General features: G+C 33.4%; 1 protein-coding gene across 1 annotated transcript in view; it reads right to left on the reverse strand.

The window, feature by feature from the left end:
• Positions 1–620: 620 nt before the first annotated feature.
• The window catches only part of LOC110451302, a 41924-nt gene continuing 25330 nt past the window's right edge, over positions 621–17214 (reverse strand). Inside the window, exons 15-26 of the mRNA XM_021499234.1 lie at positions 14606–14725; positions 14048–14145; positions 13160–13253; positions 12605–12780; positions 7116–7194; positions 5737–5856; positions 4947–5041; positions 4140–4263; positions 3329–3489; positions 1513–1591; positions 1044–1123; positions 621–743 (exon numbers count right to left, since the gene is read on the reverse strand). Of these exons, the coding sequence (XP_021354909.1) occupies positions 621–743; positions 1044–1123; positions 1513–1591; positions 3329–3489; positions 4140–4263; positions 4947–5041; positions 5737–5856; positions 7116–7194; positions 12605–12780; positions 13160–13253; positions 14048–14145; positions 14606–14725 (1349 nt within the window). The remainder of the gene's footprint in view (positions 744–1043; positions 1124–1512; positions 1592–3328; positions 3490–4139; positions 4264–4946; positions 5042–5736; positions 5857–7115; positions 7195–12604; positions 12781–13159; positions 13254–14047; positions 14146–14605; positions 14726–17214) is intronic.

Here is a 17214-nt window from a genome sequence, read left to right on the forward strand (position 1 = left end):
GATGAAAGTACTAAAGACTCGTTGTTGAGAATTTTTCTTTTTATAATATTTCTTCGTCCGTAAGGATAATTTTTCTGATTTATAATATATATATATATTATATAAAGAAAAATTCTTAACAACGAGTATTTAGAACTTTCATCTCTTCTAGGAGATTCTTCAGACTGTTTATTTGAAGTATTGAAGTCATACACTATGACGTCACATAATAGTTCGCTATAAAGACATCCGCCATATACGTACCCGCCATAACGATATCACAGCAATATAAATATATTAATCATAGTCTTAAGGCAAAGAGTACTTTTTGTTTAGGATTTAGATATAGTTTATGACGTCAATACTTCAAATAAACAGTCTGAAGAATCTTCTAGAAGAGATGAAAGTACTAAAGACTCGTTGTTAAGAATTTTTCTTTATATCATATTTCGCTATAATATCTACAATACATATATATATAGTAGATGATAAAGAAATGGGTCCTTGTGATATATATATATAATAAATTAATTAATTTACGAGAGAGAAAGGTGCTGGGGGAGGGGGTCCCAACTGCATGCTTATTTAGTATTTAACGTCAGAGATAAAACCCAGACCTAAAATATCTTTTAGTGTTATAATTACTTACCCGAGAAAGTGTGAGGAATAGTCAAGAGTGCGCTTCGTTGACTGTTAGATTGCAGGTATACGTAATAGTCTCCTTCGTGAGCATTTTGCGGGCCTGTCCCTGGTCTGGTGTTGCCCTTATAGAAATGTAGTGTATTAAACACATGGTACAGTCGCTTTGAAATATGCCTCGGCAATGTAAAAGAGTCACGACAGAAAAAATGAGATACGTATTCTACTACTTCTTCGTTGTTATTTCGTTAAATATATTTCATCGTCGTTAAAAGTATTAAAACTGATTATACTATGTATGTTTGTGCTACATTTCAAAAGTATGTAATAAATGATGTAACAAAACAAATGTGTGTTTATGTGTGATCATGCATAGATGTTCAAAATGTTAACGGAGTATATAAAACAGGATAATATAAATGTACCTTTTGTCTCATCCATTTCGTCTTTCTGCTAACGGTGCAAGGTTTATAATCGATTTCAAACGTACATATCAATAGTTTATCTACAAAAGAAGACAAACAAAATTACCGTTTGTGCATGACCATAACGAAGCGACAAAAAGAAATTAATTTGTGGTTTGTTATGTTTAGATACTTTTGATATGAATAACGACAAACTACAGACACAAAGCAAAATCTAAATCATATCTTCACAAGATCTGTCATCTCTCTCTCTATCACCGTCTATCTTTATCTCTCCCTCTCTCTTTTATTTTCTTTCTGTCTCCGTCTTTTCCGTCTCTGGCGCTGTCAGTTCGTGTCTCTGTAGGTCACTCTGTCTTTTTCCGTCTCTGGCGCTGTCCGTTCTTGTCTCTGTGGGTCACTCTGTCTTTGTCTTTGTGACTTTTGTTGTTTTTCCTCTCTAATGATATGCTCAAACTAAAATACTCACCGCACTCGAATGGTAGCAGCTCAAGATCGTCTATCGCAATATCACCTTTTTTATTTGTAGCTTCACCGACAATCGTCAGCTGTAAGCAAACATGATTATAACAAAATTATTATTAATATTATTAATTATTAAAAATATGTTTATGAAAGCTTATTGATCACAAAATGATGGGGTGAAAAGAATTATTATTTTTATAATATTGCTGCTAAATTTAAGTAGATTACAAAATAAGCTTAATTAAATAAGCAACATATTTTTTGTTTATATTTAGTCAAATTTAGGCCTGACCCTTATAATTAATCAATTCAAGTTGATTCGGTATTCACAGTCCTGAGAAGAATATCAAAGCATTATGATATATAGTCGGGGAACTTACATAACAGGGTACAAAATAACCCAGTATGACATAAACTATGTTCAGATTTAATGCCGCAATCATGATGTTTTTGGGAAATGTATTAACGTTGGGGTTACTTTGGTTTAGTTGCATCTTGTTTTCTGTCCTATTAACAGCTAAGGTCATTATAAGAAGTGCCTCTAGGTGTGAATTATATGCGTGCTTGTGTGTATATGTGCAGGAGGCAGAGTGTGTTGGTGTATTTTCCTCCTTGCGATAGCACTGATCTGATGCTGACTTTTGAGTGCTATCTCACTGAAATACCATACCAAAGGCACCAAGCAGAGTATTTCGCCCAATCACATTATACTGACAATGGATAGGCCATTTTTTCGATTACCCTCAATGCTGAACGTTAAGCAGAGAAAATCAACTACGATTTTTAAGGACTTTATTATGGTCCGGCTTTGGGACAGAACCAATTGTCTGCCCCACTTCAGTGAATGCTCAACACTAAGGCTGAGAGTGAGATATCTTGAACGGCGGGAATAACGACGTTTTTATAGTGTGCATGAGTACATGCCTTGTGATTTCGTTGTCACAACATCATTTTCTTTTTGAATTTGCGGAAGAGACATTACTTAGATTTCATCAAATTGTTATGACGTGTCTCATGGACGAAAAATGTGACATCGTTCCTTTCAAAACATTTTTTTATTCTCTCTTTTTGTACTTTGCAATGTTTTCAATGTCAAATCTTTCCGTGTTTTGGAATTTAGCCAGGTTTTCATTGCGTTTAAGCTAATAACAAGTCTTGTTCGCATTTTGTCCTGATAATTCTTGAATATTTATGTTTAATAAATGTCCGCGTGATCGATATCATACCTGAGATGAAAGCTCAATCGACATAGTCTCTAAATGCAACTATATTTCTTAATTAAGACGGCAGCTTTGTAAATCATTTTCTTACATTTTCTGTAATATTGATCAGGATGGTTTCATGTGAAATAGCAACAATATCACTATGTGACTAACCTAGCGCTATGAAATTATTTATAATCGTTTTCGTCCAAATGTTTTGTAGGTTGATTTTGGGAGGACGATATCGAAATATGTACGTCTGATCACTATTCTCTACTAAACATTTTTGTATTCAAGATATCATTGGATATTAGACTGTGTATGCTTTGCTTACCCACACACCCCACCCCCTACAAACACACCGATTCATTATAATTCAAAACTTTCAACTTTCAAATCTTTCTTTCAAGATGTCGACAAGACGCATGAAACTTTTGAGTGTTTTACAGTGAAGACGTTTATTTTAATGATGAGAATAACAAACAAGAATAAAATGATAGGATTAGTATTTGATCACTATACTCCTCCACTTTATGCATATTTTACCTGTGGGAGATATATAAAATTAAATTAATTTCTGGCTTACAATTGGGAAACAGTGTTAAAAAATGTTTTTACATTTGACTGTGGAGTAGTGGTCACATCAATCATTTTCGTAAACCATCTATTTCTTTTGTTCCCGTTTTCTTCAAACAAGGTCGAATTATCGTGAAGCACAGCAAGCGATGCTATATCCCTTCCGTTCATGTTGTAATTCAAAACAAGACAACGTGCCCGTGCTTAAATGAAAACAAAATATATTAAAAAAAACAACAACAAAAAAACCCTGAGTAATCAGTAAAAGAAATGAAACAAACATTTGGTGAGAAATACCTTTAATATATTAAAAAAACACACAGTGTTTTTGACTGCAATGGTATTGACTAGCTGTATAATTCACCATCACATACCGACTGTAAAATTATATTTGCATTTGCTTTGCATTGTCATTATATCCTTTAGGGAATGTAATTTTTTAATAAGATGTATCCCTTTAAGGCCAATATAGGTTTTCAGTTGAATGAACAATAGCTTTTATTTTAGGGCTGCAAATTGGGTTGGGATAAGTTAATTAAAAATCGCTCATATTTCTAAATGAGATAAATGCAGCATCTCATAGGGAGGACCAATGAGCCATGACATTCTTAGCTGATATGAATGCCATCGAAAGTTGGTAGGGTTATATAATGTGTATGCAAACAGAGGTAAAATATTTATTAACAACGTCTTATTTATTTATTTATTTGTACGTAATTACAAATACAGTAGTTCGAAGGACCATATCTGTTTTCATCTATCTAGTGACTTATCACTGTCTGTATCATAATATAACCTGCTCATCAGAACAAGATTTAAATATATAAAATTTGTAGTTAATGTGTCTACTTGCCACTTAAATCTGCTTCTAATTGCAGTGTTGACGTTGTTAGGCGATTCTTTTGTGCATCTGTACGTAAATATATGTTTCCGGCATAAGCTCCCGATGGTCCAGTTGACCTTTGCGGTGTAGGACCCTATACACATTAAAATCAATTAGAAGGTATTACCGGGCATTCTTCTGCAACTACTTTTAGCTGTTGGGCCTTTGCAACCAGACAATATTTTTCTCAACTCCCTGTGGAGCATACAGCCGGTGATGCCATTTAGGCACTCACAGCTAGCATTCAACAATTCCAGCACTCCCCAATCACGTACTCATTTACAGCTGAGTATAATGGAACAAGTGGAGTAAAGTGTCAAGTTCAAAGATATAACACAATGCCGTGGTGCGACTCGAACCCGCAATCCTTCGGTCACGAGCCCGGCGTCCTACCACTAGACTAGGTGCCTCCTATTTCCTTATCAAAATAACACACGATGTAAAATGAACCTTATGTGATAGTATGGAATTAACTTAGATACATATTGTGTTAGAATCAAAAGATGGATACAATAAGCAGCAAGTACATGTAACGTAACTACTTTCCAAGAAAAAACACGTTCATCAGTTTTTATATCCTACTATTGAATATAAATGACTTATCCAATAGGTCTATGTATACGCACAATGTGCAATAAAGGTAAGTAATCCCATATGTTCAACTTAATGGAATAATCACAAATCATACAATTAAAAGGAGATTCAATCTTATTAAATCATAAATATGATCTCGATTAGGTTTCAGTACCTTGGCCTTTCTCTGGTCGATATACTTACCGTTTGAGATGTCCATAGGTCAGATTCTGACGAGGGGTTTATAAAAGGACATGTTGTTCCAGTTTCGAAGGTGCACTTGATTGATGATTCATTAACTGTAGTCAAATAAGGAATAATACAACTTATCAGATCCCCTGACGGGACGTTCTTATATATGTTAAACCATAAAACAGCAGACTATAATGCAGAAGACATTGAAGGCGTGATGAAGACCATGGAGATATATTACATTATAAAAGTTGTTAGTAACCGGTTGCTTTGTTATTGAAACTGAATGAATAATAAGAACAAATTATAAGAGTATTTCGAAGTGTAACATGCTATGTCCGAATTAACAAAACATTACCATAAGTAGTTTTACGGCCAAAACCAGACTTTAATGGAGTTGTACGATTCCATATAATCAGAACTGGAAATAGTTCTATCTTAATTCTTTATCGTTTAAAGCCATTTTACTAGGTATGATGAAACAGGCAAACCTTATTTTCTACCTTGCAGTTTAATGGCCTCATAACTCACACTGTGCTTTCAGGGTTTGTCGCTCGAACAATGTTCTCATTGAGAACACGTGAATTTCTAGAGGCCGCCGCTGGTTTTTAACGTTCAGAAAATTGTTTGAACGACAAACCCTGAACATATAATGTGATAAAGTATATGTGATGCAATTGGGATCCAGTGTGTTCCACTGTTGGTGGTGTAGGGTATATTTTACACTGGGCGAATAAGGACTCTGCCGGTGAAGGGCGAAAGTTTAACGGTATACACTATAAAGTTACAACCAGCTACTTACGTGGTATTTCACAGTAGGTCCCGGTGAAGTCACCAATGCAGTTACACAATAGTGTCCCACTCGATTCATCACATATTCCACCATTGTCACATAAAGTGAATGATAGAGATGCACAGGTAGCTAAATGGAAAGCGGAACAAAGTATACCTTAACAGCAATACAAAGACAAAACCATAAATCACTGTGTGTCCTTCTTCATTATGTAATGCATAATGTACAAGAAAGAATTTCAGAACCGATTCATAATGACAACGTATTTTTTTTCAGCCTGGATAACTGAAACAAGACTCAAGAGTGTACTTGTAAAAAGAACCTGTCGATACGGAATAGCATGTTTCTTCAATATTTAAATGATCTTTATGATATAAAGAAACAGCAATTAAATTGGAGGAATAATTCTAGGAGAGGATATATGTTATTGTAGGAAGTCCTTGATAGGTTTATCATCCTTTAAAATAAATAAAGTCTGAAAGTTTGAAAAATATAATTAAAACAATTAATTGGATACGATATCACTATATTTTTAAATTATTTTGATATTTCGGTTTCTTTCACATACGCGATAAAAAATGTTAAAACCACTGATCTATGGCAATGTCTTCTTTGAAATAAGACAAAAGAAAACAAGGTAAATATTGTATACAAATCAAAATATATGATAGATATATGAAATAGTTAAAGAAATTCGCTGCGCTTGAATTAACTGACAAAAGTATATGTTAATGGTTTTTCCACCAAACTCTATGTTTTTTCTCAATCCCGACGCGATCAATTAACCTGTTAAATCTTAGTAAACATTGATATTTATCCACTTGTAAGTAATTTCTAGGACGTTGTTTCATTGGACTGGTGTTTTAAGAATGACGTCATTTTCTTAAATTTTATTTTCCATTTTGAAACTACTTGTTAATGAAGTTGTATCGTAATCATCAATGCCTCCTTTTCAGATGAGTTCTATATATTTAACCTATAAAAGTCGTGTTGCAAGCAAAAAACACCAACAATTAGGATAAATAAAATCATCAAAACAATAGCAAAAGCAAACTAAACACCTTCGAAGTAAAACCCGATGATACAACCAGTTGATAAAACATTATAATTTATACTTATATGTCTTTAACTTTATCATTACATGAACACAATTACGTATTCACGCATCGCATTGCAATGTTCCATATTCGGTTTGTCTTTTAGTGAATCTGTGAATGAATGAGTAATTGGCCTGTTTACCCGTGAAATGATGAGACGAAATCGTACTGCTTATGCCTTTTTCTTTGTATTCACTCGACCTGGAAAATATCGCTTACCGATAGAGCGTGAATTCACTTTGTTGAATGGCTATTAATTAAGTTGTCTATCTAGATCATAAATAGACGTACCGTTACTGCATAGCCCCGGGCTGATCAGTATATTGGTTACGGCAGCTGCTCCTAAGTAAATAGTAGCTGAAAAGCTTATCTACAACAGTATGTAAAGAACAGTCATTATACCAAAACTATATATAAATCAGAAATATGTGATAGCTGTTAATTCGTTATCGAATAGACATTTAACCAACAGTGAGAAGAAAAGCAATTTGTAAGACACAAAACTCAATCAAAGAGCCCGGTTACAACGTTAAGATTAGACAACTTGATATCGTTTAAGTTTCAGCGTATACATATCTAAACTACGGCATATATAACTTGTTTATGTAAACATGATGTTGAACCTGTTGACAACGTGACCTCGTTCTTTCATTCTTTATTCGGTTGAAAGGCAAAACTCATATCATGATAATATAAATCCTATTAGTAGAATGTATATTTGTCAAAATAAGTCAGCAATGTACAGAATAGATATTGATCAAAATAACTCAGCAATGTACAGAATAGATATTGATCAAAATAACTCAGCAATGTACAGAATAGATATTGATCAAAATAAGTCAGCAATGTACAGAATTGATATTTATCAAAATAAGTCAGCAATGTACAGAATAGATATTTATCATAATAAGTCTTCAATGTACAGAATAAATATTTGTCAAAATAAGTCAGCAATGTACAGAATAGATATTGATCAAAATAAGACAGCAATGTACAGAATAGATATTGATCATAATAAGTCAGCAATGTACAGCATAGATATTGATCAAAATAAGTCAGCAATTTACAGAATAGATATTTATCATAATAAGTCAGCAATGTACAGAATCGATATTTATCAAAATAAGTCAGCAATGTAAAGAATAGATATTTATCAAAATAAGTCAGCAATGTACAGAATAGATATCGATCAAAATAAGTCAGCAATGTACAGGATATATTGATCAAAATAAGTCAGCAATGTACAGAATTGATATTTATCAAAATAAGTCAGCAATGTACAGAATATATATTGATCAAAATAAGTCAGCAATGTACAGAATAGATATTTATCAAAATAAGTCAGCAATGTGAAGAATAGATATTGATCAAAAAAAGTCAGCAATGTACAGAATATATATTTATCAAAATAAGTCAGCAATGTACAGAATATATATTTATCAAAATAAGTCAGCAATGTACAGAATAGATATTTATCAAAATAAGTCAGCAATTTACAGAATAGACTTTTATCAAAATAAGATAGCAATGTACAGAATATATATTTGTCATAATAAGTCAGCAATGTACAGAATATATATTGATCAAAATAAGTCAGCAATGTACAGAATATATATTGATCAAAATAAGTCAGCAATGTACAGAATATATATTTATCAAAATAAGTCAGCAATGTACAGAATATATATTTATCAAAATAAGTCAGCAATGTACAGAATAGATATTTATCAAAATAAGTCAGCAATTTACAGAATAGACTTTTATCAAAATAAGTCAGCAATGTACAGAATATATATTTGTCATAATAAGTCAGCAATGCACAGAATATATATTGATCAAAATAAGTCAGCAATGTACAGAATAGATATTGATCAAAATAAGTCAGCAATGTACAGAATATATATTTATCAAAATAAGTAAGCAATGTACAGAATATATATTTATCAAAATAACTCAGCAATGTACAGAATAGATATTTATCAAAATAAGTCAGCAATTTACAGAATAGATATTTATCATAATAAGTCAGCAATGTACAGAATAGATATTTAGCAAAATAAGTCAGCAATGTACAGAATAGATATTTATCAAAATAAGTCAGCAATTTACAGAATAGATATTTATCATAATAAGTCAGCAATGAACAGAATATATATTTGTCATGATAAGTCAGCAGTGTACAGAATAGATATTTATCAAAATAAGTCAGCAATTTACAGAATAGACTTTTATCAAAATAAGATAGCAATGTACAGAATATATATTTGTCATAATAAGTCAGCAATGTACAGAATATATATTTATCAACATAAGTCAGCAATGTACAGAATAGATATTGATCAAAATAACTCAGCAACGTACAGAATATATATTTATCAAAATAAGTCAGCAATGTACCGAATAGATATTTGTCAAAATAAGTCAGCAATGTACAGAATAGATATGTATCAAAATAAGTCAGCAATGTACAGAATAGATATTTAGCAAAATAAGTCAGCAATGTACAGAATAGATATTTGTCATCAACATATAGAGTGTAATCTGTATCATAGAAATGATATTGAAAACAATCAGGTTCAATATATTTATTGTTGTATTATCCAATCCTATATTTATGCACGTAAGTGATGTAAGGTATTTATCGAAATACAATATCATTAAACAAAACATAAAACTTTGTTACTCCAACTCCAATATCTTCAAATTATATATCCGAATTAGTAACAAATAAAACAAATGTTGTGACAGTCATATTGTATCAATATCTATTTAATAAAATATTGACTTTCTAACACTTGAATTCAACCTTCATTGATGACAAACGGTGTTACTATCGATTTTTTGTTTCAGATGTTCATTGTTGTCGCTTTATCAAGAGAGAACTGCAGTCCCAATGAAGCAGGACACACATGTCAGCGATTATAGAAATATACGTCACATTTGATGGTAAGTAGGAATGAAATATTTGAATCCATGTTGCATAAATAACAGAACATGACATTGTAAGCATACTGGTAATTTGTCACCTGTCAGGGTTATAAGGAAAGCACATGCTTTAGAAACACATCTCGGTAGCTATCGTTAGCGACGAATGGAATTAATTGACATTTGTAGCATGATGAACAATGGTCTGTATTGCTGTAAAGTCGCCGGCAGTTCGTAGCCAAGGTCTTTGGTCAGTGTGTCAGGTTGGTTTTGGTCTCCCGATTTGATTACCATTACAATCATTTGTTTTAAAGTAAGTTGATGACATTTGACGTTGACTTAACTATTTTTGCAGCATCTAAAATTGCGAGACAATGATAAGATCTGTCAACGATCCCTGTCCCACTGCACTGTAGTTTTTAATACCAATAGTAACCTCCCCTTAACTTTATCATTAAATAAAGATACATCAAATTGTAAGCATGAATTCCGAATTAATAGAAGGTAACAGCAGGTTCGGACAGGCGTGTATACCAAAAAAAGGTAGACGGAAATGTGACGCCTGTTAGATGGAATGTAATCATTTCTTCTTTTGATAATAACATACACAGCATGGCAGCTTTTATTTCAAGGAGGCATGGTAGTGAAGTGGTAGGACGCCGGGCTCGTGACCGAAGGATTGCGAGTCACGAACGTGGTTAGGCAGTTCTAGATTTGTAGAATGTTAGCTGTGAGCGCCGAAATGGCAGCACCGACTATATGCTCCCCAGGGAGTTTGGAAAGATATTGACTGGTTGGGAAGGCCCTATAACCACGGATAATAATTTGTGAACCTCTTTTAGACGACCTACGAACTACGTTGTGATAAAGAGGTACAATTGTGGGATCGCACAACGTTACACGATGTGAAGTGTTCGCACGATGTGTGCACGGTGTGTGAACGATGTGTGCACGGTGGACGAACGATGTGCGATAACAATCGTGGTTGGTGTAAAATGAGGAATGCCTTAACAATATATACGGTTTCGTGTGTAAACAAATAAAATTTATTTTTATGTATGTTTCTATATTCTACCTACATCTATAATTTTATCTTTATGTCTATATTTTCTTTCGGTATGTTTTAAACGACCTTAATCGACACATATGAAAATACAACACAGTCCCGTATACAGGCAAACATAGCCACTTTGTACATGTACCTGGGCCGTAGTTTTCCCCCGCCCGGGGCGCTTACGTATTTCGTCGGGTAGGGCCAAAGGTGTAAAAACCCAGGTGAAGGGGAGCTAAAGGTAAACCGAATGCAAATAACAAATACTAAACGTACGGTATCGCATATCAGCTCTATGTGTCGTGCACAGGCCAGGTAAAACTCCGGTCACTCATCAAATTGTTATTTTCCTGTTCTGTTACCTGGAGCCAAACCCATCCAATGGTCACTGTAATGCTGTGTTACACGCATTGTGGAATTGTACATAATCTTCATGACCGTGATATTTTTCATTCCGTAATATTGATCTACAAATTGTACCCAATCGCACAGTTGTGCGGAGAGAAGCGCACAACGGGGCGAACGATTGTGGATGATGTGCGGACGGTATGAGAACGATGTATGCACGGTGTGCGCACGCTAATTTTGGTGGGTTGTGCGGTCACACAACTGTATATAAGAAACTCGAACTAGTATTATTATAACTTTAACGAAATGTCAAAAGTACGGAAGTAAACGTGGTCGTTGCCTTCTTATTTAAAACGTTAGCTTACACTGACGTAATGAAGGTTTTTCTGTTTTATAGTCGTCATCATAACTCTCCGGGAAATATGATATATTGCCTTGTGCAATATGAGGATTGCTCAAGAGTATTCTTATTATGAAATAGGTTACTAAAAAAAAAAAATGCAACTTGAAAAAACATTTCATTTTGGAATCTGAAAATTTGGGACAAATTAAACGTGATTTAAAAAAAAATAATTAAAACTGCGTTGAAAATTTGGTCGACCTCAATGCGATTCGAAAAAAAAAAGCTTACTGCTTTAAAGTCTGGCCCAGTTCAACGCCATTTGGAAAAACAATAAGTGATGATGAGATGCATTTGAAATGGTTTCATTTCGTTCATAAATACTTTCATTTTGCATCAACGAAAACAGCTAATACAGTCAACATAAAGCATAATCATTTCCATATGATAAAGAGGCTAGGTACCAGTGTATGCATACAACGAAAGGGGGATAATACCAAACAATTAAAAGTATTGATTTTTTTTTTGATTTTTTTTTAATCACAATGTTAAGTATCCTAGCGAATTAATTTTCTCAACCTGAAGTCATTTTAGTGTATCAAGTGATGTCCTTAAACAGTAATGTACTTTTGGCCTGCGAAATAACAGCTACCGTCAATAAAAATCGGAGACAGACATCAACTCATAGGAATAAACATATATTAATCATTCCTTTCGCGTACATCTGTATTATTGCATTTGACATAACATAGCAGACTTTTACAAAATTGGATGAGAAAAGGAGACAATCATTGTTTAGGTTTTGGAATATGCAAATCTTACTCTCGGATAAAGAATTTGAGCTCGAAACTTTGGCAAGCGTCTCTCCCTGATGCCCGTCAAGATTAGGGAAAGGTCTAATATAGGCTTTAAGTCTGTTGTTCAATCCTTTTGAATTTATACCATATATTGTGCATGACATTTGTTGAAATCGAAGCAGTGATACATGTACTTACTGGAGTATTATGACCTTGCCATACCCATTAAACCTTAATATAATAGATTTTACTGATATCTTCGAACACTTTGTCTTATATATAAACGTTCCAAACATATGTGTAGCTATAAATATTGTACCTTTTCCACATGCCGAGATAAAGTAGCTTGCCTAGAAACGAAAAACCCATCAGTATCCTCTGTTTCCGACACCAACTTGACCGTCCCGTCCTTTTCAGTGTATGTTGTTCTCAATCTTGCATTCGAGTTTTGGGCCTGAATGGCAGCCTCGTCAAAGCTAAGACAGCGTACTGCATCTGTAAGATTTAACTCACTCTGTCAACTGACGTGATGGTCCTTAGTAGGTCTAAACTCTTGTTAAAGTGATGGTTATTAAATAATTCAGGTATGACATGTTGAATGAACAACTCGGCACTCCTTCCCCTTAAATGATGGCAATGCTCATGTTGGAGCAAGCACATATTGAGCTCGGGAGATAAATTGTCCCTGTTGAAATTTCACTCTTCATCTAACTGCAAATAATGCTAAAGCAATTCGTGATTACTCATTAATTCTTTAAACGTACCAAAAACATATTTTGAATTCAAATAGTATATCAATTCCCCGCAAATGTAGCTTAAGGAAGGTAGAAATCGAGCAGAATAGCCAAATCTAAAAAGCTAAATGTTTTTGTACCTTCGAACTCCACATTAGATTCCAATAGTGCCTCGTCTGTTATGTAGTATATTCCTATTGTATTGGCCAGAAGATAGGGAGACAGAACGTCGGTCTGCGATTATATGAGATACAAAAAAAAAACACTTTATTATATGAAAAATATTATAATTTAAACCTTATTTTATAATCGGTATAATATTTCAGTGATACAAACATAATATGCATAAAGTATTCGAGATTAAGTACAAAGTACTTATGTAAATCCGTTTCTTTTTTTGTGAGACGGCGATGAGACAGCACTGACTTATATTATAAATAGAGATAACGGTATATGGAAGAGAAGGGGATGGAGGGAAATAGGTGAACGGGAGTTTTAAAGAAAATGTTGTTGAGGTTAAAATATACAGAGGAGTGAATTAACTGCAATATGGGAGGGACAACTTGTTGGAGTGTATTTTAGATATGGACACATGACGAGGACTGTGCATGTCACTGAAGTCTTCAACACATTATAAGTTAATTTCATATAATGAAATCTTTCTATGCCGACCCCTGTGTATTCCGACATCCAGCGGTGTACAGAAACCTGCTGTTATCTTCATTTTTAAAATAACTTTGTTTCATGGGTCCATATCTTAAAGTTTAATTTATTTCTGATCTTTTCATCTACATATTTATATATATTAATAATTCAAATTAAAGCATACTGATCAAGCTGTTCGGTTACTGTATTGGATTCACTTCTTATTTATACAGTAAGTAAGAGTGTTTCACGTATATTAATCAACAGCCCTCCATATTTTATCGCATACTGTTATAAAACATTTTTGATTATACATACAATATATGACAATGGTCATTCATGTATATGAATATGATATCTAGCACATCATAACAAACTCTTACTGGATTTCGAATCTGAAAGAATTCGACAGCACCAGCCGACACGTCCGTAAAACAGCAGACCCCTTCGACATCCGACTGAACGTCACAGCCAACAGTAGCTACAAATATAGAGTGAGGCCTTGTAGGGTTTATTCAAAATAGAAATAACATGTTCAGAAATGCTCTAGTATCCGTACGCCTCTAACGAAAAACCCTTACGCCATATATCTAAGGTTACTAATTTTGTATCAAAATTGTAATGACCTTAATTTATATAATGTAAAATGACAATGAGAATAAGAGGGCAAATTCATTATTATTTTCATTGTTATATATATATATATTTAAGTTAACATATTTGTTTGCATCTCATGACATTGAATACTGTTTATATCGACAACTCAGAAATATTTCATATGTTAATGTATACAAGGGGATTGAAAGGCAAGTAATACCAACTCAAATTGTCGCATTACATGAACACGTTAGGGATATATATTTTCTTGAAAACCTAGCTTATATCTACGAGGGTTTCTGCTCTGTTGCTGATTATTTTGAAGATGTTTACCCGAGACTTACCAGTAGCAGTAACGAAGTTACACGTATCTCCACTGTAACCCGGGGGACAGATACAGAAAGCAGGGGTGGAAATATCTTCATCACAAGTTCCTCCATTACGGCACGGATTATCTACACAACCTGTAAATTATATAACAACTTATAGACAACACAATGATAAGCAGAATGTATTTTTCATATGGAGCACTATAGCAACGTATGATGTGTTCAAAATGTTTGATATTTAGTAAAAATCATATAATTACACACATAAATTGACCTGACTCGAATTGAATTGACCTGTTTAAATGTTTTTGTACTAGTGCCCCAAAAATACTATTTCCAGCTCAGGACGTCACATAGCGCGTGCAGACGTTCCCAAATAAATTTCCGAACAGGAAAATCAATTCCCAATGAGTATTATCATGATGACAACCCATGTCAATGCCTTATCATGCTACCTGTAGATGGTCTTCAGTGGTGTCTGTCAATAGATGATAACACGTGATACCTATATGCAACGCATATTGCTATCACCCTATTTCAAAACGAAATATGATGATAAAATTCAACCAAATGAAAGAATTTGAACTTGAAAATGTCTCAAATTCAATGCACATGTTCATAAAGAACCCATTAGTTTTTGCATGTAAATATAAAAAATGAAGTGCAGATTAGGTATGTAGTGGTTCAGACACTGACTTTAAATAATATCGTGTCCAACCGTACAATACTTTTGGGTCGTTTACAGAATGATGTCTCGTTTCTATAAAATACAATTTGACGATATCGAAATAAGAATACTTTACAGCACTTCGGGAAAATGTTTTCTCAACCTTTTTTCACAAACTCGCCATGATTATGATTGTTTGATAAAAGTGATGTGTTACCTTGAAAGAGTAGGACGTACCAGGGACGAGGCGGGAAAGTGTTTTATGGACTTATATTTGATAAGTGTGATTGTTAGTATGTGAACTGCAACGCTTTTAATAATCATGGCGGTACTTTGTGACATACTTATTTTTTCAATAGTTGATTTAGTGGTGATTTATTCTATGTAACTTGTATATACATTTTAACCTTTTTCGAGTGTCCACTTACAGGACTGCTGACATTTTCATCTACTATTCCATTGTTATATTTTACAGAATCGTGTTCCACATACTCATCGCAATAGAGCAATATGATATTACCATCTGGTGATCATATGGATATTGATATGTTATTCATTCCTGGTTTCCACTGCATCCCAATCCAATACCCCCTCCCCTATTCCCGTTATTATTCTATTGTACATATTACTTCATTCTTGTAGCTAGTATTAAAAAAAAATACTAAGCAGGTAACAAATTTACATAAGTATCACGACACTTGTTTTTGTTTCCTTTCCTGTTTTATAAAACATGTATTTCGATGTATTGTCAAACAAAATTTGAATAAAACAAAGTTTAAACCAACCTTTTTTCGGGTTTTATTTAATCTAAAACGTTTTCCGAAAGCTGGACAAAAATGTGAAAAAAGAGGTTTAGCAACCAGTAATGCAAACATTTAAGGTTACAAGTGATGTATTTATTTATATACATTTATATTGATATGCCTTAAATAAGAGGCGATTATGTGATTGCTCTGTTGAGGGAGTTGTTACCGGTGATGAAAAGGAATAGATACATTTTCGTTATAGCAAAAAGCTTGAATAAAATTAGAGTATAGTTAATTGGTTTTATGAAATAAACAATTAGTAGTATTTGTTTGTTATTTAGGTATTGGCTTAGCTAGTTATTTCACCGAGTCTTGCTATATAAGCCTAAGGCAAATATAACTGTGGTGAAAACTAATTGAGGTAGAAACCTCAGGCCAATATAACGGGCCGAAGACTACTAATAACTCTATTGGTTAACGTAGAAGAAACTGCAAAATGTAAACAACAAGGACAAACACAGAGCAAGTATAAAGACAACGCGTCGTAGTTTTGTAGCCTCCAGTATTCAAAATGAATAACATCCGTTACTTGTTCTGTGGTGTCTGTTCTAACTCCGACATAAAAAGTTAACTCTAAATAAAAAGTACGTTTATAGAAAAGAAAACGGTTGCTTACCAAAATTAAAATACGGTTTTACTATATAAACCGTTCAGAAGTCCGCTGACCATCTCTGCCAACAAGAAATCTAAAACGTTCACCTTATTCTTATATCATTCCGTGTTATCAAGATAATTCCTCCTCTTTTTTGTTATGTATATGGTCAATTCTTCGTACTGAAGGAGGTTCGTCGCTCACCTACTCTCAAATTGTTATATATTTTTTTATAACTTTTTTTATTTATATTGTTATATTATATATTAAGTCGCGTAACGTAACGTCCATCTATTTGCGTCTAAATGATTGCGTTGAAAATACCGAACGATGGAATTAGATGTTTCGCGCGTTTTTTGTGAAGACCGACTTTTCTTGTTTTAACCGTTTTTCATTGTTTCAATAACAAGATTGCTTATAAATACGTATTCATTAGTATTGGATGCCTATATAAAGGATCTTACATGGGTTTCCATTTTATATGAGATTTATGAGACGAGTCTAAGAAATTTATTCACTGGATAACACAGTGCCTTATGTGATAGAATAAATATATGCT

This window comes from Mizuhopecten yessoensis, unplaced genomic scaffold (assembly GCF_002113885.1).
Source record: "Mizuhopecten yessoensis strain PY_sf001 unplaced genomic scaffold, ASM211388v2 scaffold5921, whole genome shotgun sequence".
NCBI lineage: Eukaryota > Metazoa > Mollusca > Bivalvia > Pectinida > Pectinidae > Mizuhopecten > Mizuhopecten yessoensis.